Here is a 26,171-nt window from a genome sequence, read left to right on the forward strand (position 1 = left end):
TAGTTAATTCTATTTTTCAATGTGTAATGCTGTACTGCAAGATCATATAAATGTGCCAGAATTTTACCCATTTTAGTAACACATTTTCTCAATTAGCAGACATTTAAGGTTTAATTTTTAACAGAGATAGTCTGAAGTATTTTGACATGAAAAAGGTTCTTGTGTCTTGAAAAGAATTCGATCATAAAGCCACTAGGGGGCTCACGCACTGCGTGTAAATCATGTGGCATCGCACATCCCATATACACTTCTGCGTACTTGAAAAAGAACGTAATAGCTGGGACAATGATAATACTTTCCGTAGTTTTGTGTGGGGGGTTAAGAAGTAATATCTTTATGGCAACAGAGAAGGGCACATTGACAGGAGATTCTAGAAAATACATTAAACAGGGGAATTATTATCAGGGAAGTTAGCAAGAAAGGGTCAAAAATAGAAATTGGAGAAATGTTAAGTCTGGTATTAGTCCCTACGAACATCCCTTCTTAAGATTTGCCTATTGCTCCGAGAACACTAACTCTAGCTGTCAAGTCTTAGAGTCCTAGGGTTGGACGGAGTTACTTGTGCACAAATCACATTATACCGTATTGATTCAGATACCTCGTATTGAGAAGACGTTATTTGTAATCAGTTTTTTTTTTATTTGTAATCAATTTTTTAAAAAAAATGTTAGCTGGTCCATTTCCTTTAGAGTGAAGTTGTATCCGTATTCTTTCATTTTGGGCACCTGAGTGGCTCAGTCACCTAAGCATCCGACTCTTGATTTTGGCACAGGCCATGATCTCAGGGTCAGGAGATTGAGCCCTTCCTCTCTCTCTGCACTGGGCCTGGAGCCTGCTTAAGATTCTCTCACCCTCTCCCTCTGCCCCTCCTCTGTGCCCACTCTCTTTCCCTCTCTAAAAAAATATATTTTTTCATTTTTTTTAAAGATTTTATTTATTTATTTGAGAGAGAGAGAGAGAATGAGAGAGAGAGAGCACACGAGAGGGGGGAGGGTCAGAGGCAGAAGCAGACTCCCTGCCGAGCAGGGAGCCCGATGCGGGACTCGATCCCAGGACTCCAGGATCATGACCTGAGCCGAAGGCAGTCGCTTAACAAGCTGAGCCACCCAGGCGCCCAATTTTTTCATTTTTTTAAAGGTCCTCCTTTCCTCAAATTCCTCAAAAGCAATTTGAGGCCTTTCTTATATAATTCAAATTCAGGTGTTTCTTTCGAGCATTTTTAAATATTTTATGAATTTCATCTATTTTGTTTTGTTTACCATCTAGGGACAGTTCAGCATTAACTTGGCAGGAACTGGAATGAAGATATCCAGCACAGCAAAGTGGCTTGCTCAGGGCAGTTATGCCTCTGTCATCATACACAGGTCACAAGTAAGTCCTGCTGGACCAAAACGCTTGTTTGAAATACTTCTGTGCTGTGAACTAGAATTAAAGGTCCTTTACCTTAACTTTAGAGTTACAAAGTTAATGACTAATGAGTTATTGCATAGATGAGGCATATTACATATGATGGGGCATAATACTAATCTATGAAATAATGAGACTGGGGTGATTTTTATAATATACATAGGTGGTCTTATATGCATATAAATTCATGTATAGGCTACTGATATCTGAACCTGAAATATCAAATGCCAGGGCATATAGATTCTATCTAGCTCAAGTTTGGGGCTAATGACTTGAAATCCATGTACTTCAAAAAGAGGTAGTACTGTTAGCTATATTTTAATTATTAAAGATTTGTTGGTTTTAATATTTCAAAGTGAGGAGTAGGTGTTTGGTTTATTTACCTCACTGTTTGGATTTAGTGATGGGGTGGCCATTTTTCATTTAGCATGTAGTCTTTACAGTTTCTGTAAGAATTAGGACTATTTTTATGATTGTGTGCATATTTTCCTCTGCCTTTATGCGGATAACATTATACTTGGCTTTTACAGGTAGGACACATCTAATTTTGCTGGAATAGTGTCCTGGCACATACACTTCACGAGATGGCTCCTGTTACTGACAGTGACCGTGTCTCAGATAGCTTGACTCTATCTAGCATAAATTAGGAGCTATTTTCTAAGTGTTCTCACCTATGTTGCTAGTCAATCAGCACCGTCAACGGCCCCTGCCCATTCTGTTTTATGGTTTTTCTTTCTTTGGATACAAGTGACTTTTTTTTACATTTGTATCAATATTATTTGTAATGAAATTCAATTTTCTAATATTCATAGACTAAAACATTCTATTTCTGAAGACTACAAAACTGAGTTTTAATGAACGAAGAATTTAAATTTTGTATTGTTTCTGTCATTTGGGTAAGAAGTCAGCTTTTAGGACAAACAGCTATTTTTAAATTTTTATTTGGCATATTTAGGTCTAATCCCTTTTGGTAGAAGAATGGGAATAAATTAATTAAAGTATATTCTGAGCAGGTCTCAGTGTAAAAGAGCTCAATGAAATAGTTTGACCTTACTTATCCAGCTTTTAGATATCTTTTGGTTAATTATAAAGAGGTCACCAGTAGATATGAATATTCAGTATGATCATTCCTTTTGCTTCTATTTAAGTTCCATTCTAAAGATTAAGTAATTATTTAATCTACCGAGAATCTCTAGCTTGATCCAAAAATATTGCACATGAAAATATTTCCTGAAACCTGTGGCCTGGTATGAAGCGGAGACTGGTGGAACCCACATGTACACATGGAAATGCAAACTTCTTTTCATTTGCCAGGACATTTAATCAAGATTAGGTTTTTACTTAAACAATCTGGGAATAGGAATGTACATAAATGGGAATTTTTACTGCCATTCTTTTCTTCTCTGTTTACTTAGATTCTTGAGAGCTAAGAAAAATTTCTGAAAGAAAAGGCAACTTCAAAAGCCCCTGATCTCAGAACAGTCTTTATCCCAAAATGTTCTAGGAACTCAGTTTCCTTCTCTGCTCCCCCTCTTTAGGTCAAAAACAAAACAAACCCCCAAAACAAAAAAACCCTCACTTTCTCCAGAAAGTCATATAGGAGCTCAAACTGTTTTTGCCTCATCCTATCAAACTGTCCTCAGTCCTTTGACTTTTGGACCAAGGATGGAAAGGAGTCTAGAGAGAACATCGTCCCACCCCTCTCACCAGCCTCTGTCAACCTATTCCTCAATGAACAGCTCTGATTTTCTCAAACAAACAAACAAACAAAAATCTCCCTTCTTAGTTCTTTTCTATTTTTTATTTAAAAAATTTTTTTAATTATGTTATGTTAATCACCATACATTACATCATTAGTTTTTGATGTAGTGTTACATGATTCATTGTTTGCGTATAACACCCAGTGCTCCATTCAGTACGTGCCCTCTTTAATACTTGACCTTAACTGTATACAAGTCATATTTTCCCCCATTAACCTCAAACATCTCATGGAAGCCTTAGAAACACAGCTTGAAGTATAGAATTTGTGATAAAATGGGGGGAGAAAACCGGACTGAAAGCAGTAATTATATTATAAATTTGTATATTTCTTATTTAGCCTGTGAGAATCTTATATAACATCATGTAAATATTGGACAGCAAATTGGGAGAGGTTTTAACAACCTCACTGAAGCAAATAGACACCTTGATGAAAAATATGTGGATTGAGATGAATTGTCTAAATTTTAATATGGTTTATAATCATCAAGTAGCTAATCTGAATCTCAGATTATCTGATTCCCATGACCACCAATTTCAACTAATCCTGAAATGGTATGATCTTTGACCTCAAATGTAATATAGGAAACTTTGGCTAATGATTTCAGCCGCATGATTCAAAGCATTTGCTTTTTCTGCCTATGTACGATGATACCATCTTGTGCCCGATTCTCCTATATTTCTGCCTCTTCCTATTTTCAGGATGGAATCAAAGTCTACGGCAGATGTGGAGGGTTCTGTGGAAAGTGTGTTCCTCACATGACTACTGGTCTCCCAATTCAAGTAGTATGAACGTTCAGAAGTGGGAAGTATGAGGAGATATTCTCTGGAATATCTGCAAATAACTGGTGCTTGTTTCCTTACTCTTCCCTTCCTGAGATTTCCATGTCCAAAATGTCTGTGCTTTTTTTTTTTCTTTCAGGGTGCTCATCAGGGAATCAAATCACTGCTTAATATTTCCAAAGCCTTCAAAATAAACTTAACAGATATGTGACTCTAATTAGGAACTCTTTAAAAGGACAGGATAATTTATGGTATAATGTACAGAGATATTTGAATGAATTATACCAAGATAATGTTGCTGTTAACAAACGGCTTGGACTGGATCACAGTTATATTACGCCTACAAACACACATATAAATCTCTACTCAGTATTGTACTGTACAATGAATGTTTATTCTACTTGTTAAAATGGAGCAAGTAAAAATTAGGAAAATGAATTTATTTAAAATGCCTATAAACATTATTGAATCTGTCAGATAAGTAGCAAATCCATAGTCACATCAGAAAAGTACATAGCCATTATACTTTCTACTGATACAGCTTAGATACCTTGTTTTATATTTCCTTAAATTTTAAATTGTGGGTTATGGTGCTTCAAATAAAAATCATCCTAAAAATGCAGTACACTTTTATATTAAAAATACATGCTTGGGTTAAATACTAAATATGAAAATTTGTGGATATAAAACAGAAGAAGATACGATATAATAGAATTTTCCTTAAAACACCTACCTCTAATTTGATTGTACTTATAAGAGCAATACATTGTTTTTATAATGTTTATATTCTGTCTCTATAACTCATATATGTATATATTAACTCTTAAAAAATCTATTTTCTCAAAGTTATGTACTGTATTTTATTAATCAAGTAAAGAAATTAGAATTATTGAAATTTTGAAACTCTTATTTTGGTAGACAAAATTATGTTTACATAAGCAAAATTTTTATTAGAGATGTTCAAGTTATTTTATATCTGAGGTTTCTCAAAGCCAAAACCTAAAAGATAGTATAAAAATTAACTATTCGTGGGCAAATTCTCAGGTTGTAAGAGATTTTTTTTCAGGTGAATAATTTGTGTATTATATAACAATATGATTTTTAAAAGAATCATAGACAATATTTTTCTAAGGCAACTTACTTTGTAAACCAAAAAATGAATCTACTAATAGATTTTTGCCAGTAAATAGTAGTATACTAGTTTTATCCACAAAGTGTTTTTCTGATTTATTATTATTTATTTTTCCCCAAACATTTTTTCCCCAAACATATATTGTACCATATAAGGTACTAAAGCAATTTTGTGCCAATGTGGTTAGATAAACATTTAGGGATCTCTGTATCAGAAATGAAGTATTTTGCACTATGTGCCTTAAACCAGTTACAACCATTAATACAAAATGTGTAACATTTTCTAGAAAAGTTTTCATTCATAAAATCTTATAGCTTATAAACATTTAAATAATAAACATATTTGTGTGATACATTAGCATTTTGTTTTCATTTTCCTTACATGTTAAAAAAAAAAAGAATCCTTTACCAAAAAATCTATAACCCTAAAACCACTCCAGAAATTCAAATAACTTTTTTTTTAAGATTTTATTTATTTATTTGACAGAGAGAGGCACAGAGAGAGAGGGAACACAAGCAGGCGGAGTAGGAGAGGGAGAAGCAGGCTTCCCGCTGAGCAGGGAGCTCGATGCAGGGCTCCATCCCAAGACCCTGGGATCATGACCTGAGCCGAAGGCAGACGCTTAACGACTGAGCCACCCAGGCACCCTCAAATAACTTTTTATTCAAATTGTTGCAATTGGAATGGAAATGGCTCATGTCTGCTATACACCCTTCTCATGGCAGAGGGAATACGGGCAGGAGGCTGACAAAAACTTGCAATGCTTTTAAAAGCTTCTGTTTATACAAGGGATACTCATGTCATTGAATATATACTCATATTCAATTGGCCAAATGCAATCATATAACCAAATCCTAGTCATTGGGTCAGGGAAATATATTCTTCCTACAGGGAAGGATTGCCAGGCACGGGAAACTAGTCATTGGGTCAGGGAAATATATTCTTCCTACAGGGAAGGACTGCCAGGCACGGGGAATTGAGGACTTAGAATTCTCTCCTAAGGGGAGGGAGCATATTCTTGTAAACAATAATATGTTTTACCCATCCATCTTCAACTTCCCTAGAAATTGTCAAAGTACTATCCAAAGCAGTTAAATCAATTTAAATCACTGCTGGTAAGGTGTAAAAATTTTTAGAGTATCCACATCCTCAATGGTACATGAATTTTTAAAAAATCTGATCTGCTGGGGTATAGCATAGTATTGCATTATTTGAATATTTATATTTATCTGATTACTAGATTGGATGAGGATTCTTATATACATATTTTGCTATTAGGTTTCTTTTTCTGAGAATTGCTTGATCATTTTTTATTCTCTTTGCCTCTCTTCTCCCCCAACTTTCCCATACCCCCTTTCTTATACTCCCCATCCCACTCTTCACTTCATTAAAAAAAAAAAAAGAAAAGAAACAAACATGAGGGAGTAAAGCATTTTATGTGAATGTGATTTAAAACATTTGAGAATCTCCTATCAAAAAGCATACTTTTGATTCTACCTTAAATTAATTGCAAATATTAATATGCAGTATATAGTAATTTTCTATATTTGTTTATCATTTAAGATGAAGCATTCTCTACATGTATTTTATCTACTTTTCCCACTCTTTAAGGAGCAGGATTTCTCTGCTCATGTTGAAGTCCAGTCCCCCAACCTCTGCTCTTGATTTCTTCTCACTCTGAATTCTCCAGAACCTTTCCCCAGAGATTATTCTCTCTCCCTCCCTTTCCTTTCTCTCCCCACTGGCTCTTTCTCTTATCCAAAACACAACATGTTCAATTCTCTCCATTTTATTTTATTTTTTACTATTTTTTAAAATTTTATTGAAGTACAGTTGACTTACAATGTTTATTAGTTTTAGGTGCACACCATAGGGATCCCACAATTCCAAACATTACACAGTGCTAGCCATGATAAATGTAGTCACCACCTGTCACCATATAATCTTATTACAATATTATTGACTTTATTTCTTAAACTACACTTTTCACCCTGTGACTTGTTTATTTTATAACTAGGAGTTATGAAGTATATTTCACTCATTCCCCCCATCTCCCTCCCTTCTGTGGACCACCAGTTTGTTCTCTGTATTTATGAGTCTGTTTCTGTTTGTTCTGTTTCTTAGATTCCACATATAAGAGAAATCATTTAGTATTTGTCTTTCTCTGTCTGAATTATGTCACTTAGCATGATACACTAGGTCCTCTTCTATTTTAAAACAAAAATATGTCTCCCCCCTCACCCATCACTACTCACTGTTCTTCCTCTTATTTTCTGAGAGAAACTTCTGAGAGAAACTACTATTCTCATGGTCTCTTCATCTTCACCTTTCATTCAAGCATTGGTCCATTATAACATGACTTCCAACCCTCAATATTTTATTGATACTGCTTTCACTAAAATCATAATGAACTCCTAATTGCCAAGCACAATTACATATTCTTTTTTTTTTAAAGATTTTATTTATTTATTTGACAGAGAGAGATACAGCAAGAGAGGGAACACAAGCAGGGGGAGTGGGAGAGGGAGAAGCAGGCTTCCCATGGAGCAGAAAGCCCGATGCGGGGCTCAATCCCAGGACCCTGGGATCATGACCTGAGCCGAAGGCAGACACTTAACCAACTGAGCCACCCAGCTGTCCCCAATTACATATTCTGAGTTGTTGTTGGTTTTTTTCCCTTTTAACTTCTGAATAGCATTTGGCAAGGGAGAGGGAGAGTTCCATGAAATGCTGTGATTTGTTTAATGGTCTAGTGTATGATCTAGCTCGGTGCATGTTCCATGTGCACTTGAAAATACTGCATATTCTGCAGTAATTTTGTGTAGATTTATGTAAGCAAATATTCTATTGTTCAAATCTTTTCTATATTTTTATTATTTTTCTAATTGCAGTATCAATTATCGAGAGATACAATTTTTAAAATTGTAGTGTCAATTATAGTATTGAGTTTTTTCTAACTGTAATATTGATTACTTTTCTAACTATAGTACTGATAAATTATTCTATTAGTATAATGCTAATATTGATGTTCTATTATATTAATGTTAAATCCTTCAACTATAACTGTGGATTTGTCTATTTCTCCCTTTAGTTCTGCCAAATTTTGTCATGAATTTAGAAGCTCTGTTATTAGGTGTCTATATGCTTATGAGTGTTATTTCTTTTTGATGAAATGACACTCTTCTTTTTTTTAATTAATTAATTTTTTTAATGTAGTGTTCCATGATTCATTGTCTGCGTATACCTTGACACCCTTCTCCTTATGAAATGTTCCTATATATCTCTAGTAATACTCCTTCCCTTAGAGTTTACGTTGGTAGTGAAATAACTACATCAGCTTTCTTTTAATTAGCATTTGCATGATACATCTCTTGCCATCCTTCAATTTTAACCAATATATATCTTTATATATTTAAAATGTCTTTTGTAAATGGCTTATAATTGTTCTATGCTTTTTAAATTTTTAAATCCAGCTTGAAATTTGTTTTTTTTCTTGAAGAATATAAGGCCATTTACATTTAATACAACTATTAATATAGTTGGACTTAAGTCTACCATTTTATTTGTATTCCATTTGTCTCATACATTCTTCTATTATTCCTCCTTTTCTGCCTTCTTTTGAATTTATTGATTATTTTTTTTTAAAGATTTTATTTATTTATCTGAGACAGAGAGAATGAGAGAGACAGAGAGCACATGAGAGGGGGGAGGGTCAGAGGGAGAAGCAGGCTCCCTGGGGAGCAGGGAGCCTGATGGGGGACTCGATCCCAGGACTCCATGATCATGACCTGAGCCGAAGGCAGTCGCTTAACCAACTGAGCCACCCAGGCGCCCTGAATTTATTGATTATTTTTGTACTCAATTTTATATTTTCTTTTTATGTATCCCCCTTTTGCTTTTTTTTAGTGTTTGCTTTAGGGATTCCAACATATATCCCTAACATATCACAGTCTACGTCGAATGTTATAAATCCAAAATACATTTTATATAAAAATTTTGTCTTAGCCAAGTGTCTTTTAAAATAAATAAGATATCATAAAATTATTCTTTATATATATCCACATATTTATTATTTCCTGATCTTTATTCTTTCCTATAGATGTGAGTTTCTTTCTATTATAATTTCTCTCCAGCTTGAAAAACTTTGTCCATAATTTCTTTCAGTTTGAGTCTGCTGGCACAAATTTAGCTTTCATTTACCTCAATGTCTTTAATTCACCCTCATAGTTTTAAACTTCATCTATAAATGTTGACATAATTTAAAACTTACAAATACTTCCCAGAATAGCACAAATAGTTCCCATATGTCCTTTAGCTGGATTCACTAATTTTTAACATTTTGCCACATTTGCTCCACCATTCTTCCTCTTTTAATATATACACACCCACATATATATACACATATTATTTATTCTTAATAAGTTGAGAGTAGACTGAGTACCTCATGACTTTTTATTACATAATACTTTAGTAGGTATTTGTTAAGAAAACAGGTAATCTCTAAAATAACCATAATATAGTTATGAAATTCAGAAATTTCACCACTTAATTTCTAAACAGACTTTAAAATACACTATTTTGGATCTGCTAGTAGGAATGATGATTGGGTTGAGTGCCATCCTTCATTGGTTGTTCTCTCATATTCTACTCTTTATCTTAAATTATCTCACATTATTCTGCACTTTAAATGCTTGATTTTCTCTCAAGTATGAGCTCAATGTGACCTCGTCCATAAAAGTTCCGGGACTGTTCTGTCTGGAATATTTTATTTTATTTTGTTAATATTTATTTATTTATTTATTTATTTATTTATTTATTTATTTAGAGAGAGAGAGAGAGACAGTGGCGGGGGGAAGGGTAGAGGGAGAGGGAGTCTTAAGCAGACTCCCTGCTGAGCACAGAGCCCAACTTAGGGCTTGGCCTCATGGTCCTGAGATCACAACCTGAACTGAAACTAAGAGTTGGACGCTTAACTGACTGTACTACCCAGGTTTCCCTGGAATATTTTAATTTTAATTTTGCATATATTCTATCCCTTATCTCCCTTATTTTTTGTTACTCTGTATATGATTAGGGTTTTGACCACTCATGTGGTCACTGATATTTGAGTAAAAATTAGCACTTATTTATCTACTATTTCGTGCCAGATACTGAGAGGCACTTTACATCCTTATCTAATTCAGTCTTTATAACAATGGTATGCAACATCACCATCTTACAGATCATTTCGTGTGATGACAGAAACTAGCAAAGTGCGGCTCTGTTCAAACACAAAGCCTTTCTTTCACTCCACCTTATTATTTGCTTAAGGACAGAACCTATGTTTGTTCTATTTTGAATCCCTCATAGCAACTATTAGAGTGTTGACTCTACAGTATAGATTTGATATTTCATTGTGAATAAATTAAAATACTCAAGAATTCAATTCCATATGAAAATATGTGAGAAAATCTATATGAACTATAATTAACAGATTTTGGTGGGATTGATATTTTAAAAAATGATGAAGAGGCATCCCAAGAATATGTTCAGGAAAATACAGGTATTCCTAGAGAGTTTAATCAGGTGCTACTGTGAAATTTGTGAGATCATCCTAGAAGTAAGCAAGAGCCACCATGAATACTTTTTCCTCAAGTAATGAGCTATGTAGGTCTGCCTTAATTTATATGTTTTAAATTATTTTAAAAAGATTTAATACCTACAAACATTGATGGAAATACAAGATAGTAACATAATAATAAATTTGCAGTAACAACTCGTTTTCAATTGAGTATAGGTTTGATAAATACAAAACTGTTTTACCATGCAAAATAACAACAGAAGTTCTTTTTTTTTTTTAATTTTACATTTCTTTGTTGTCACTCATCAGGATACAGTCTGTCTTTGCTATCAGATACAGCTATCAGTCAACATTGGCCATCCCGTCAACTTCTAATTTTTAAGCATGAGCATTTTTTTCCAACAAAGAAGACTGTTTTCCTTAATTTTTTATAATAATTTAGTTCATGTCTTTTAGTTGCCAAGTGTCTAACTAAAGGTAAACAAAAACATCCAATTATGCATTACTTTTGTCACTTGTTTTTTTAAGATAACATGATCATTTTTGTTACTTAACCTATTTCTTTTTTTCTGTAATGACTCACCTCCTTTATTTGAAATGTAAAAAATTGTGCTCGCTTCGGCAGCACGTATACTAAAATTGGAATGAAATGTAAAAAATTATTTACAACTGACAACAGTGGCATCTGCTGGCCACTTTTAACTATTTCTCAGTGGAATAAAGAAAAATGTCAAATGGATTTTCCTCTGCAGTTTTCTGAAAAGATTGAGGAGCAACTGCTTGCTATGCACTGGGCAAACTGTCTTTGAGTTATTCTTTTTTTTTAAAATTTTATTATGTTATGTTAATCACCATACATTACATCATTAGTTTTTGATGTAGTGTTCTATGATTCATTGATTGCGTATAACACCCAGTGCTCCATTCAGCACGTGCCCTCTTTAATACCCACCACCAGGCTAACCCACCCCCCCACCCCCTCCCCTCTAGAACCCTCAGTTTGTTTCTCAGAGTCCATAGTCTCTCATGGTTCGTCTCCCACTCCGATTTCCCCCCGTTCATTTTACCCTTCCTACTATCATCTTCTTTTTTTTTTTTTTAACATATAATGTATTATTTGTTTCAGAGGTACAGGTCTGTGATTCAACAGTCTTACACAATTCACAGCACTCACCATAGCACATACCCTCCCCAATGTCTTTGAGTTATTCTTAACACAATTTAACAATGATACCTCTATCCATATCATATCTATATCTATATCCTTGTCCTATAAATGCACATGTATTCTTTTCACTCCTTCAATCTGACAACATTCTTAACAACATAAAATCTTCCATGGCTTCCAAGAGCAAATAAAGAAATTGTTTCTGAATGCAATAATTTTTGGGGGGCGAATCTTTATGATATAAACAAAGGAAACTTGAAATGGGATCAAGGGTTGGGGGATACCCCAGCTTTCTAGACCATACTCTAATATTAATAAATAGTGTAACATTAAACTTTAAGTGTGTTTGGTCAGCTGTAAAATAAAGGGTTTAAAATAAATAACTTCTAAGTTGCTTTTCAGCTCTAAAAGTTTATACATATAATTTGTGTCTGATATATTCATTGGCAGTTACTCTTTGTTATATAGATAAAGCTATTTAGTATTTAATGTGAGTAAAAAACACAGTTCTGTGTGAGGGTAATCACCTCTATATTCTTCCACTTTTACTATACAGAAAGTGTTCAAATTAGCAAACAAAGCAAAGATAAGCTCCTCTCGCAGTTTAATACCCAGTGTTTCATGGTTAAGACCTGAGTTTTTGACATGCTCTGCTCGTTTCTAGTGGTGGTGTCTCAAAACAAAGCCCGAGATCCGAACCTAAATATTGTGAAATGTAAAATGGATAGAAAAAAATTGCCTTGCTTATCTTCCTAACATAAAGATTATGAGGTCAAATGAGCTGTTTGTGAAAGTGTTTTGAATAGTAGAAAGTACTAAATTAGCTTCACCGCCTCATTTTAAATAGAGAAGATAGCTCTGAAAGTACTGTAGTGACTAGAAGGCAGGCTCTGGGTGGGGGGCGTCTAAACTCCAGCTCTGGTTATATATGCTCTGTGACTTTGGAAAAAATCCCTCAGTCTTTCCAAATTTCATGGTAGCAGCTATAAATTTGAGATATTAATAGTATCTTTCTCATTTTGTTGCTGAAAATATTAATCTATAAAATATTGGTACTAGGTCATGAACTTAAGTTAGTTTTTTTTTTCCTTTAGATTTTTGTTTGGTAAAATACACATAATATTTACCACCTTAACCATTTTTTAAAAAATATACAGTTTAATGGTATTCAGTATATTCATATTTGTGCAACCATTGTTACCATCCATCTTCAGAACTCTCCATCTGGTAAAACCGAAACACTATCTGTTAAATAATAATGCCCTAATCAAGTTTCATCCATGTTGTAGCATATGTCAGAATATCCTTCCCTTTTTTAAGGCTAATTATATTTCATTTCATGAATATACCACATTGTGTTTATCCATTCATCTCTCGATGGGCACTTAGGTTACTTCCATGTTTTAGCTATTGTGAGTAATGCTGCTGTGGACATGGGTGTACAAATATTTGAGACCCAGCACTCATTTCTTTTGAGTGTATACCCAGAAATGGAATTGATGGATCATATGGTGGTTCTGTGTTTAATTTTTTGAGGAACCACCATACTCTTTTCCATGGTGGTTGCACCATTTCATAATCCCACCAACAGTGCAAAAGGGATCTAATTTCTCTTCACCAACATTTATTTATTTTTGATAGTAGCCATAGTAATGAATATAAGGTGGTTTCTCATTGTGGTTTTGATTTGCATTTCCCTAATGATTAGTAATTTTGAGTATTTTTATGTGATTATTGGTCATTTTTATATCTTCTTTGGAGAAATGTCTATTCAAATACTTTGCCCATATTTCAATTAGGTTGTTTGCTTTTTGTTGTTGTTGAATTGTAGGAATTCTCTATATATTCTGGATATTAGTCCCTTATCAAATACATGATTTGCAAATATTTTCTCCCACTGCATAGACTGCATCAGTGTTCATAAGATTATTGGTCTGCAATTTTCTTATAGCATTATTGTTTGGCTTTAGTATCAGAGCAGTGTTGGCTTCAAAGGAGGAATTAGGAGGCAGGAAGTGCTCTCTCCTCAATTTTTTGGGGAAAGTTTAAGAAGGATTGGTGTTAGTTCTTCTCTAAATGTTTGGTGGAATCCAAAAAAGTCTTCAGGTCCAGGACTTTTCCTTGTTGAGTTGTGTTTGATTACTGATTCAATCTATTTACTAGTTATAAGTCTAATCAGGTTTTCTTTTTAATTAATTAATTAATTAATTAGATTTTATTATGGTAGTCACCATATATTACATCATTAGTTTTTGATGTAGTGTTCCATGATTCGTTGTTTGCATATGACACCCAGTGCTCCATGCAATACGTGCCCTATTTATTTATTTATTTATTTATTTATTTATTTTAAAGATTTTATGTATTTATTTGAGAGAGAGAATGAGAGACAGAGAGCATGAGAAGGAGGAGGGTCAGAGGGAGAAGCAGACTCCCTGCCGAGCAGAGAGCCCGATGCGGGACTCGATCCAAGGACTCCAGGATCATGACCTGAGCCGAAGGCAGTCGCTTAACCAACTGAGCCACCCAGGTGCCCCACGTGCCCTCTTTAATACCCATCACCAGGCTAACCCATCACCCAACCCCACCCCCACAACTCTCAGTTTCTCAGAGTCCATAGTCTCTCATGGTTCGTCTCCCCCTCCGATTTCCCCCCCTTCATTTTTCCCTTCCTACTATCTTTTTTTTTTTTTTAACATATAATGTATTATTTGTTTCAGGGGTCCAGGTCTGTGATTCATCAGTCTAACACAATTCACAGGGCTCACCATAGCACATACCCTCCCCAATGTCCATCACCCCTTCCCTCCCACCCCCCACCACTCCAGCAACCCTCAGTTTGTTTCCTGAGATTAAGAGTCTCTTATGGTTTATCTCCCTCTCTGGTTTCATCTTGTTTCATTTTTTCCTCCCTTCCCCTATGCTCCTCTGTCTTGTTTCTTAAATTCCTCATATCAGTGAGATCATACGATGCTTGTCTTTCTAATCTAATCAGGTTTTCTAATCAGGTCTGATCAGGTTTTCTATATCTTTGTGACTCCATCTTGATAAGGTTTTGTGTTTCCAAGAATTTGTTCACTTCATCTAGGTTATCCAAGTTGTTGGCACACAGTTGTTCATATTTTTCTCTTATAATCCTTTTTATTTCTATAGAATAGGTAGCAATGTCTCCATTTTCATTTCTAATTTTAGTAATTTGAGTCTTTTCTCTTTTTTTCCCCTTAATCTAGCTAAAGGTTTTCAATTTCACTGATATTTTTGAAGAACCACCTTTTGGCTTTATTGATTTTTCTCTCTTTTTCTATTACCTATTTCATGTATTGCTGCTTTGATCTTTATTTCATTCCTCCCGTTAGCTTTGATTTTAGTTTGTACTTTTTCTAGTTTTGTAAGTTGTAAAGTTAGATTGTTGATCTTCTTTTTTAATGTAAGTGTTTTAGCTGTAAATTTCCCTCTTAGCACTACTTTTGCTACGTGCCATAAATTTTGGCATGTTTTATTTTCATTTTCATCTATCTCAAATTATTTTCTAATTTCTCTTGTGATTTCTTCTTTGTTCCATTGGTTGTTTAAGAGTATATTGTTTAATTTCCACAAATTTGTGTGTTTTCCAGTTTTATTTCTGTTATTGATTTCTAACTCCATCTCATTGTAGTCAGAGAAGATACTCTGTATGGTATCTGTCTTCTAAACCCTATTAAGACTTAGTTTGTGGCCTAACACATTGTCCTTGCTGGAAAATGTCCCATGTGCACTTGAGAAGAATGTATATTCTGTAGTTATGTAGCATGTTCCATATATGTCTGTTATATCTAATTGGTTTATTGTGTTAAGTCCTCAAATATCTTTTGTCTAGTTTTTCTATCCATTATTGAGAGTTGAGTATTAAAATCTCCAGCTATTATTGTAGAAATGTTTATTTCTCCTTTCAGTTTTGCCAATATATGCTTTATGTATATCAATGGTCAATTATTAGGTGCATAAATGTTTCTGAATATTATATCTTGCTGTTGAAGCTCTTATTAATGTATAATGTCATTGTCTCATACACTTTTTTGATTTAAAATTCATTTTGTCTGATATTGGTATAGTCTTTCCTGTTCTTTTTTGATTACTGTTTTCATGAAATATCTTTTTCCATCATTTCACTTTCAACCTATTGGTGTCTTTGGAGCTAAAGTGAGTCTCCTGTAGATAGCAGTCAACATGAAAACAGGACAACATGTTTTTTTTAGTTATTCTTCCAACCTGTCTTTTGACTGGAGAGTTTAATCCACTTACATTTAGAGTAATTACTGATAAGGACGTCTTCTATTTGCTATTTTTTCTATATACCTCATAGCTTTTTTTTGTCCCTCATTTCCGGTATTACTGTTTTCTTTTGTATTCAGTTGATTTTTTTTTTTTTGTAGTGGACATTTTAATTTTCTACTCATTTTCTTTTGCAATATTTTATAACTATTTTCTTTGAAGTTACTGTGAGGATTACATTTAACATCCTAAAGTTATAACAATCAATTTGAACTTATATCAGCTTAACTTCAAATAACATACAAAAACCCTATTCTTTTACAGCTCCTTCCCACTACTTTCAGATACTGATGTCAGAAAATTATATCTATACATTGTGTGTCTTGAAACATAACCTGATAATTAGTTTTTATAATATAGTAGGCTCTTGAATCATGTAGAAAATAAGTGGAGTTACAAACCATTATTACAATAATACTAGCTTTTATAATATATCATTTATTTACCTTTACTGAAATCTTTATCTCTTCTTATGGCTTTGAATTACTAGCTAGTGTTCTTTATTTCAACCTTCAGGAGTCCTTTTAGCATTTTTTAAAAATTTTATTTATTTATTTTTTTGCAGGTCAGGTCTAATGGTAAGAGACTCCCTGAGCTTTCATTTATCTGGGAATGTCTTAATCTTCCTCACTTCAGAAGGGTAGTTTTGCCCAGATGTAAGATTCTTGGCTGACAATTTTTTGTTTTTGTTTTTGTTTTTTCTTTTAGCACTTTGAATACATCAGCCCATTGCCTCTGACTTCCAAAGCTTCTGATGAAAAATCTGCTCATAATCTTACTGAGGATTATTGTACACTATGAATTGCTTCTCTCTTCTATTTTGATATTTCTCTTTGATTTTGGCTTTGAAAAGTTTGATTATAATGTGTGTCAGTGTGGATCTCTTTTAATTCATCTGGGGGTTTATTGAACTTCTTGGATGTTTTTGTTAATGTCTTTCATCAAATTTGGGAATTTTTCTGGCCCTTACTTCTCTGCCACTTTCTCTTCTCCTTCTAGGATTCCACAATCTATATGTTGGTCCACTTGATGGCATCCCACAGGTCCCTTAGGCTCTATTAATACTTTTTCATTCTTTTTTTCTTTGTTTTTCAGACTTAATAATTTTAATTGTCCTATCTTCAAGTTCATAGATTCTTCTGCCTAGTCAAATCTGCCATTGAATCCCTCCAGTGAATTTTGTATTTCATAAATTATATTTTTAAGTTCTAGAATTTCTTTTTTTCTAATCAGGTTTTTCTCTTTAATGACATTTCCACTTTGTTTATACATTGTTTTCTTGACTTTATGTCATCTTTTAGTTCTTTGAGCATTTTTTTTCTGAAGATTTTATTTATTTATTTGACAGAGAAAGAGAGAGCACAAACAGGGCGTAGTGGCAGAGGGTGAGGGAGAAGCAGGCTCCCTGCTGAGCAGGGACATAGGGCTCGATCCCAGGACCCCAGGATCATGACCTGACGCCAAAGGCAGATGTTTAACCCACTGAGCCACCCAGGTACCCCTCTTTGAACATTTTTAAGACAACTATTCTAAAGTCTTTATCTAGTAGATCTATCATCTGGTCTTTTCAGGGGTAGTTTCATGGGTTTATTTTTTTCCTTTTAATGGTCCATACCATCCTATGTTTTTTGTATGTCTTATGATTTTTTTGTTGAAAACTGGGCATTCAAATTATGTGATAATTCTGGTAATCAGATTCTCCTCTTTACCCAGGGTTTGTTATTTATTTTTTTCTGTTTTGATCTTAATTGACATAGGCTGTTTCTGTGCCAAGAATCAGCCTGGGTATAAATTTAAAGTCCTCTCAGGTCTTTTCTGAGTCTGTGCCTTTCCCTGAACATGCAGGTTAGCTTTGTAAATTCAAAAGCAGTTGTTTGTTGTTGTTGTTGTTGTGCTTTTTTGTTTTGTTTTGTTTTTTTACTGTCCTACTCTTTAATATCTAGTTCCCAAAAGGAGAAAGGAACTGGCTTTTTAAATCTCCTGGAAATTGCTTTGCCTGAGGATGAAGGGCTTGAAACAATGGGTGTGTGTGTAAGGGTGTGGGCAACAATGGCTGGCTGACTCTCTCTCTGTACCTCTGTGATCAGCAGCAGCTCATATACAAACATGTGTAGGGAGGTGGTGGGTGTGCTTCTTTGGTAACCTCAAGCCTCAGGGTAGTGGAAAGGCTTTTTGCTTTTTCATATGTTGTTTCCAGTTAGATCTCCATGGGCAATCTGACCTAAATCTGATGCTTTCATCTACTCAACACCACTACTTATATTCCTGATCTGTTCTAAATTAAGTACCGCCCCTCACTTTGGAAATAATTGCCACAGTCCAGTTTGTAGATTAGATTTCTCAATATTGGTCTCACTTAGCACTTGCCATTTCTGTCCCTTCTGACTCTACGCTTTCCCCTATTCATCTGCTCTTTTCCCTTGCCTGATTTCTATTCCTTTTCAACATACCACATAATGAATGCAACAGTGTGACCTATTATAACACCATCTTAGAAGGTAATGCTGAGTGATTTCTCAGCAGCTTCATCAAACCTGGATGACAGAAAAAGATGATCTCCGTATGATGTCTGTTAAAGTGCCCGCCAAGCCAGAAGATAGTCAACTTCTTTTACACTAGCATAAAGACTACCTTTAGAGGGAGACACTTATCTATCCCATAAGTTAGTATTCATTTTTCCTTTTGGTTCTGTCTTTACATCATTTTATAAAAGGGGTCTTTTGAAGAAACCCTATTTTGCTTTGCACTAATAAAATATAAAATAATAATAATCTCTCTATATCTATGCCAGAGATGGCAGATACCAGGAAATGTGCCAACACTCTTCCATTTGGTACACCCAGTAAGCATTAATCATTCAAGTCATTTCTACTAATCAGTCAGCTGTATCCTCAAAATTCTCCTTAGTATAGTTCCATGGGTAACCACTACCAATTTATCACATTTGCCACATAATGGGATACCTCTCTGTTCTCTCTAAATAAGATGTAGCTAGCCAGGAGGAACTGAATTTTCCAGAGCCTAGCTTGTGGTCTAATTAGGGAGAGAAGAATTTCCCTAAGCCATTATGCATATGTTTATAGAAACCAACTCTGGCCCAGACACTATGCTAAGAATGGTTGCGCAAATAGACCCAGTCCCTGCCATCACACAGTATGTAATTTGGTACATAGATTTTCAGAACCTTCTAATAACGTAAGCAGTAGAGAGATTTTTGCGTGTGCGTTTTCTTCTGCTTCCCTTTTGTTTTAGTTAGGACTGGCCATAAAAAACATATGAATCATTGTGTCTTTGGAGTATAAGGAGGGCAAATCCTAGACTTGGGGTTTTGGTTGAGATATGAGAGGAAGAAACTGAAAAGGAAAGTTGCACAGAATCTAGAACAAGGATAGTTTACCTTAAAATCTTGCCGGAGACAGACTCTGGAGGACAGTCATCATTTATTTTGGTGCACAGCCTCTAAACTAACTTTTCTATGTTAGAAAAGTAACTTTTCTAACATACATTTTTAAATATATTTAAAATAAATAAATAAAAGTTACTTTACCAGGTGGGCCATGTTTCCCTGTGTAGAGGCTGAAAATATCACATATTCGCTTTCCTGACCTTTCTTGCAGCTAAGACTCAGTCATATGACTCTTACTCTATCAATCAGAAGCACCATCTCTGATTTTAGTGAGAAGTTAGTGACTCCAGGAAGTGGACGCAGTGCAGAATCCAGATCAGTAACAGGTGGTGATGTTGGTGATGGCTACCATCAAGGCCCAGAGGCAGCAGTGGGAGCTCTCGTGGGAGCCTCCTGTATCAGTAGAACAAGCTGAGGAGACCCGTGCATTGCTGTTATGTCAGTGAAGCTTCAATACACCAACTATGGGAATGATTTGGGCCATTTTTCCTGGCTCAACCAGATACACTTTCTTTTGTCTTGAATAAATCAGAATCAGTTTCTGAAGCAAGGAGGAACAAAACACAAAACGATTACTATGCAGGCCTACTTAGTATCAATCTGTTGCTAGAGATAGTTCTCTGAATAGTGGAGAGAGAGAGAGAGAGAGAGAGCTCTTTTTCTAATTCTAAGCTTATGTCAAATCATAATCCACCAAAATAGTTAAATTTATTTTCTTGGGCATCATGGTTTTCTTGAGTCTTTTAGATTTTTTCTTAAATAAAATTTGAGGATAGAGATAAGAGTTTCACAATTAGGCAAGATAAAAGGCCTGAGTCTCTGAAAGATTTTTAAAGTTAAAAATACATGAGTCTTATTTAAAAATAAAAACCTGATATCCAATTGAAGATTTTTAGTGGGACCTATCTGCTGCCAATCTTGTCTGTTCCAAGGATAGCTTTTCTACAGCTACATTTGAGGATGAGTATCAAATGTAAACACAATATAAATGTTCCTCTTGAAGTGCTACAATGTTAGTTATACTGTTACTACTGTTATCAAGAAGGTTATGGTTTCTCTTTATTGAGTTAAACATATATCTGACAATGGCAGAGCTCTATTTTATTGAGATTCTATTCTATGCACCTTAATAAGAAAGTCTGGGAAATGTCTAAACTATAATTAAATTTCAGAAGTAGACTGAAAACATGTCATTTATTCAACTATTCCCTCATTTAAGAAATATTGCTTACATACTTATTGTGCTGTAGGTGCTATGTGAGTTTACTTTGGCCCTTACACTAGGTTATGTGACAGTCTGAGATCTCTGAATGGATCCCAGAGCAGAGAGCTGGGAAAGTAACCCTGCCACTTGGGCCATGTGATCCAACAGAATCTATAGTGTTGGAGGTATCAGTGGCGGGGGAAAATATGTGAATTTTGTAACAAGACTTAGTGGAAGAATCACAGTGCAAGGCCCTGAGGTTCTGGAGCAAGACTATGCCATCTGGAGAGAAGAACTGTATGCTTTTCAAAATCATTGGTATGCTGAAAACAATTATATTTCACTGTTCAAAAGCACTCTTCAGATAGTTTGTTGTTAATGTATAGCAATACAACCAACTTTTCCATGTTGATTTTTGTATCCTGCAACTTTCCTGATTTCATTTATTAGTTCTAGTAGTTTCTTGGTGGGGTCTTTAGGGTTTTCTATATATAAAATGGCATCTCCAAACAGATAATTTTATTTCTTCCTTTCCAATTTGGATATCTTTTATTTTCTTGACAATTGCTAAGACCTCTAGTACTATGCTGAATAGAAGTGATGAAAGTGGGCATTCTTGCCTTGTTCCAGATCTTAGAAGAAAAGTTTTCAGTGTTTACCTTTGAGTATGATGTTATTTGTGGGTTTGTCATATGTGGATTTTTATTGTGTGGATAGAAGTTCCTTCTATACCTAATATGTTAAGAGTTTGTATCATGAAAGGATGTTGAATTTTGCCAGATGCTTTTTCTGCATCTTTTGAAATGATCAAGTGATTTTTATCCTTTCTGTTAATGTGGTGTATCAGACTGATTTGTGCACATTGAACTATTCTTGCATCCCAGGAATAAATCCCACTTGATCATGGCGTTTTTTTTAATGGGCTGTTAAATTTGATTAGCTAATATTTTCTTAAGGAATTTTGCATCCATATTCATCAAGGATATTAACCTGTAGTTTTTTTATGGTGTCTTTTTCTGGGTTTGATATCAGGGTGATACTGGCTTCATAAAATGAGCTTAGAAGTGTTTCCTCTTATTTTTGGGAAGAATGTAAGGATCGGCATTAATCCTTCAAATGTTTAGTAGAATTCGCCAGGGAAGCCATATGGTTCATTGCAACATTATTCATAGTAGTTAAGATATAGAAGCAAACTCAATGTACATTGACAGATAAATGGAAAAAGAAAATGTGGTATATAATACAATGGAATATTATTCAGCCTTGAAAAAGAAGGAAATCCTACCATTTGCAACAATATGGATAAACCTGGAGGGCATTATTTTAAGTGATATAAGCTAGACACAAGACAAATACTACATGATGCCACTTATATGAGGAATCTAAAATAGTCATAGAAGCAGAAAGTAAACTGGCAATTACCAAAAGCTGAGGGAGGGGGAAGTGGGAGGCAATAGTCAAAGGGTACAAGGTTTTAGGTATGCAAAATAAATAAATCTTAAGAGATCTACTGTACAGCATTGAGCCCATGTTAACAGTATTGTATTGTGCACTTAAAAATTTGCTAGGAGGGCAGATATTAAGTATTCCTATCAATAATAACAATAATAATAATAAATAGGACAGAAGGAAACTTTTGGATGTGATGGTATGGACTGTGGTGATGGTCTCTTGGATGTATACTTATCTCCAAACTAATCAAGTTGTATACATTGAATACATACAGCTTTCATATGTTAGTCATACCTCAGTAAAGTGGTTTGAAAGATTAAAAAGCAATATTTCATTTTCAGTCAAAACCCCCATAAAATAAGAAAATAAAATCTAATAAACGCACTAAAGGAGGAATGATCCAAGCTACACCCAAATACTGAAGTGAGTTAGTGCCCCTTGTTGACACTTTGAGCCACTGTCAGTAGAGGATGCTGTTGCATCTTTTATAAAGAGTTCTTTCAAAGAAAGCTTCCCAGGGCTGTGACCCTTTAGGAAGGGCAGGAAGGAAAAATGAAAGTGAGTTGCGGAGATGGGGACTGCCTGGTGAAAATGATTCATGCAATTTGACTTCCTGCTGAGCAAAACAGCAAGGACTGCAAAAGCCATGAAAACACTAGGGAAATTATAAGCAGATGGAGGCTTTGGTGCCAAAACTGTCCTGAGAATAATACTCGAAGGTGATTTTAAAGACAAGGAAACGACATAATTGAGGTACTTGCACACTGCTATCTTCTTCAATATATGATTTAGTCATCATAAAAGTTGACCATTCCTGGTTTTCTGAAAGCTTGAACTTAATTAAACAAAGCTGTTTGAACGTGGGTTAGGACAACTTCTGATTTACTCCACTGCTTTTTGACTTTTGGGGAAGGTCAATGTGTGTACTATAGTTTGCAGCATTTTGCCTAGAGGCCCAGATTATATATTTCTTTCACTTATGCAGGGAGATGTGTCTTGGGATATGTTTGCAAAAAAGGAAGAAAAGTCATCATTGATACAGATATTTGAATAGGGCTGGAAGCCCCTCAAGGTGGCACAGTTATGATTATAAGGCGTGTAGGAGCAGGCACCTACTAGCTGGGACTGAATACCGGTTCTGCCCTTCTCCAGCTTGTTATGTGAATTTGAACAAGTTGTTTCGCCTCTCAGAACCTCTATTTGTTTGTAAATTATTCACCATTATGGTTTACATGGAGTAAACCCTCAAGACATGTTAGCTATTATTTATAAATTGTTTCTGTGGTCACATTGGTTTTCCTAACAGTTATAAAGTATATGGAGAAAGTATTTTTGTCCCCACTTTAAAAGATGAAGAAAAGGAGATGTGGAGCACTTGAATTGCATGCTGATATTCCCACACCTAGTAAGGAAGACTGAGATTCCAATTCAGCTTTGTCTGAAGTCAAAAGCTGTTCTCTTTCTTTTAAATCTACCCCAGTACTTCTGGTGTAATCATTGATGAGCACGGAAATCATCTGTGGATCCTGGTGAAATGCAGCTTCCAATTTAGTGGGACTGCAGTGGGGCCTGAGGTTCTGCATTTCAAACCTTTTCTGTGGTGGCCAGTAAGCCAGCAGCATCTCCTAGGAGCTAATTAGAAATAAGAATCTTGACCCCAGGTCCACTGAATCTGAATCTGTATTTTTTTAAAGATTTATTTGGGGGTGGGGTGGGGAGGAGACATGTGCACATGTGAGTGGGGGGAGGGGCAGAAGGAGAGAATCTTCAAGCCAACTCCCCGCTGAACTGAGCTCAGAGCCTGACCAGCTGGGGCTCCATCTCACAACCCTGAGATCAAGACCTGAGCCGAAGCCAAGAGTTAGTCTGGTGCTTAATCTACTGAGCCTCCCAGCAGCCCCTCAAATCTGCATTTTAACAAGATCCCTGGAAGATTAATTTGTCGAAGTTTAAAAAGCACTGATCTAGAAGAGGAGTCAGTAAACTTCTTCTGTCAATGGTCAGTAGTAAATATTTTAGGTTTTGCAGTCTCTGGTGATTCCCTTTCACATGCAAATCTTACACGGTCAGGTTTAATCCACACTTCCCTGCTCCATGAGGGCAGAGTGGTGTTTGATGAATTAAGGTCTCAGCACAGGTACTTCGTTTTTCCCTGAACAAGCCCTGTAAACTTCAAGGTTCTCAATTTTTGCCCAATAAGTTACCTACTAGTGGCAAAACACCTAAGTCTATGGCAACTGAGATTCTGAGTGGAAATGTCTGATATCACATGAATTTTAATGACCATTTTGTGATGCCGCTTTGTAAACTTAAGTACACCACAAAATATGAAAATGAGAATCTTAAGCAGCAGTGTTCATAAGAACAATATGGAACTCTTGATAGAACACAGAGGGGATCTACCACAAGAGATGGTTGGGAGGCCTGGGGCAGACCCAAGATTCCTCCTCTGAAACCAGCTTCACAGGTGATCCTGAAGGTCCAGTCCAGGGATATCTTGGGGGATCCTTGCCCTAACCAATCTAATTGAAACTGGATTTGGCACCCCTGATGGAAGAGTTTGAGTGAAGTCTCAGGAAAAATTGACTGTGGAATTCCGAATGATGTCCTTTTATTTTGGTGATTGAATCAGATTCCGTTTATCCCACAATTGCTGGATGTATCCACTAGGGGTCACGATTGAGTCTATATCAAAGCCAAATTACTATTAGAGTAATAGTTCTCATACTTTTTGGGTTGATCTCTTTAAACTCTTAAAAATTAGTGAAGACTCCAAACAGCATTGGTTTAGGTGGGTTTATATCTACTGAGGTTTATATCTATATATTATATATATAGATATATAATTAAGAGTAAAAGTGACAACTTAAAATATATTTATTGTCAACTATAATAAACCATTACATGTTAATATAAATAATGTTCTTATGAAAAAAAACTATAATCTCCAAAAATGTGGTTATTGAGAAGTATGGTATGTGTTTATGTTTTTATAAATCTCCTTAATGTCTGGCTTAAGAAAAGACACCTAGATTTTTATATCTGCTTCTGCATTCATCTTTTGTAATATCACACATTGTGGAAAACTCCACAGTAAACTTGTGAGACAATGGGAGTGACAATGACTACTAAAGTCTTAGTATTGTAATTAAAATAATTTTGAAGTGTTGATTCTCTGAAAGTCTCATGGAGGCCCCCAGTGTTCTCTAGACCACACTTTAAGAACCACTACATAGAACAAAGATAATGCCAGGATTTCACAGGCTGGGGAACAAAAGTCCAGCCTATGTACTGTAGCATTCTCAGACCTTCACAATCTGGTTGCAAGCATCCTAATACTTATCTCCCATTTCTCTACTACCTGAACTGTGTAGACTAATTGCTATTAATCTTCCTGTTTATTTTCCTACTCTTGAGTCTCTGCTCTTGTGTTCTTTTGTCTCTTCTTATTTTAGTTACTTTATTAAATATAAGATTTTCAAATTTGTACTTTTTCTGTATAGAATAAATTGCATTTTCAGAAATACCTTTCTTGCTTTGCTCCCACTGCTCTTGGGTTACATGATGTCCTTAAATACTGATTTCTATTATAGCCACTTCAGCATAAATTCTATTTCCCTTTGCTAAATTGAAAGTTCTTTAAGGATGCCTTTGTACACCTACCACACTTAGTGCAGGTTCTTTTCTTTCTGCATGTGATTGCTAGCCTATTTTAATGAGTGAATAGAAGAAACACATTGATTTTTTTATATGAAGATGTTGATACTTAAGTATTTTAAATGAGGTTCCAAAAGAATAGCCAAACCGTTTACATATTTCTTTAAAATGTCAGAATTTCAAAAATCGGAATGAATTGTAAGATATGAATAAGTTTATAATACTTATATAGAATCAAAGCTGATGATATATTTAAAATGTTATTTAATTCTCAAGATCACATTCATATGGCAAAAGGTGATGAGCTAAAAAGTGGAACTAAATTCAACTGTG

The 26,171-nt window shown here is 35.0% G+C and overlaps 1 protein-coding gene across 1 annotated transcript in view; it reads left to right on the plus strand.

The window, feature by feature from the left end:
• The window catches only part of ADAMTS20 (ADAM metallopeptidase with thrombospondin type 1 motif 20), a 171,018-nt gene extending 165,545 nt beyond the window's left edge, over window positions 1-5,473 (plus strand). The window contains exons 38-39 of the mRNA XM_045873599.3: window positions 1,267-1,371; window positions 3,868-5,473. Of these exons, the coding sequence (XP_045729555.1) occupies window positions 1,267-1,371; window positions 3,868-3,957 (195 nt within the window). The 3' untranslated portion in view covers window positions 3,958-5,473. The remainder of the gene's footprint in view (window positions 1-1,266; window positions 1,372-3,867) is intronic.
• Window positions 5,474-26,171: the final 20,698 nt, after the last annotated feature.

Source organism: Mirounga angustirostris, unplaced genomic scaffold (genome assembly GCF_029215605.1).
Source record: "Mirounga angustirostris isolate CCGP_5_RB_7025 unplaced genomic scaffold, mMirAng1.0.hap1 SCAF_5, whole genome shotgun sequence".
Taxonomy (NCBI): domain Eukaryota; kingdom Metazoa; phylum Chordata; class Mammalia; order Carnivora; family Phocidae; genus Mirounga; species Mirounga angustirostris.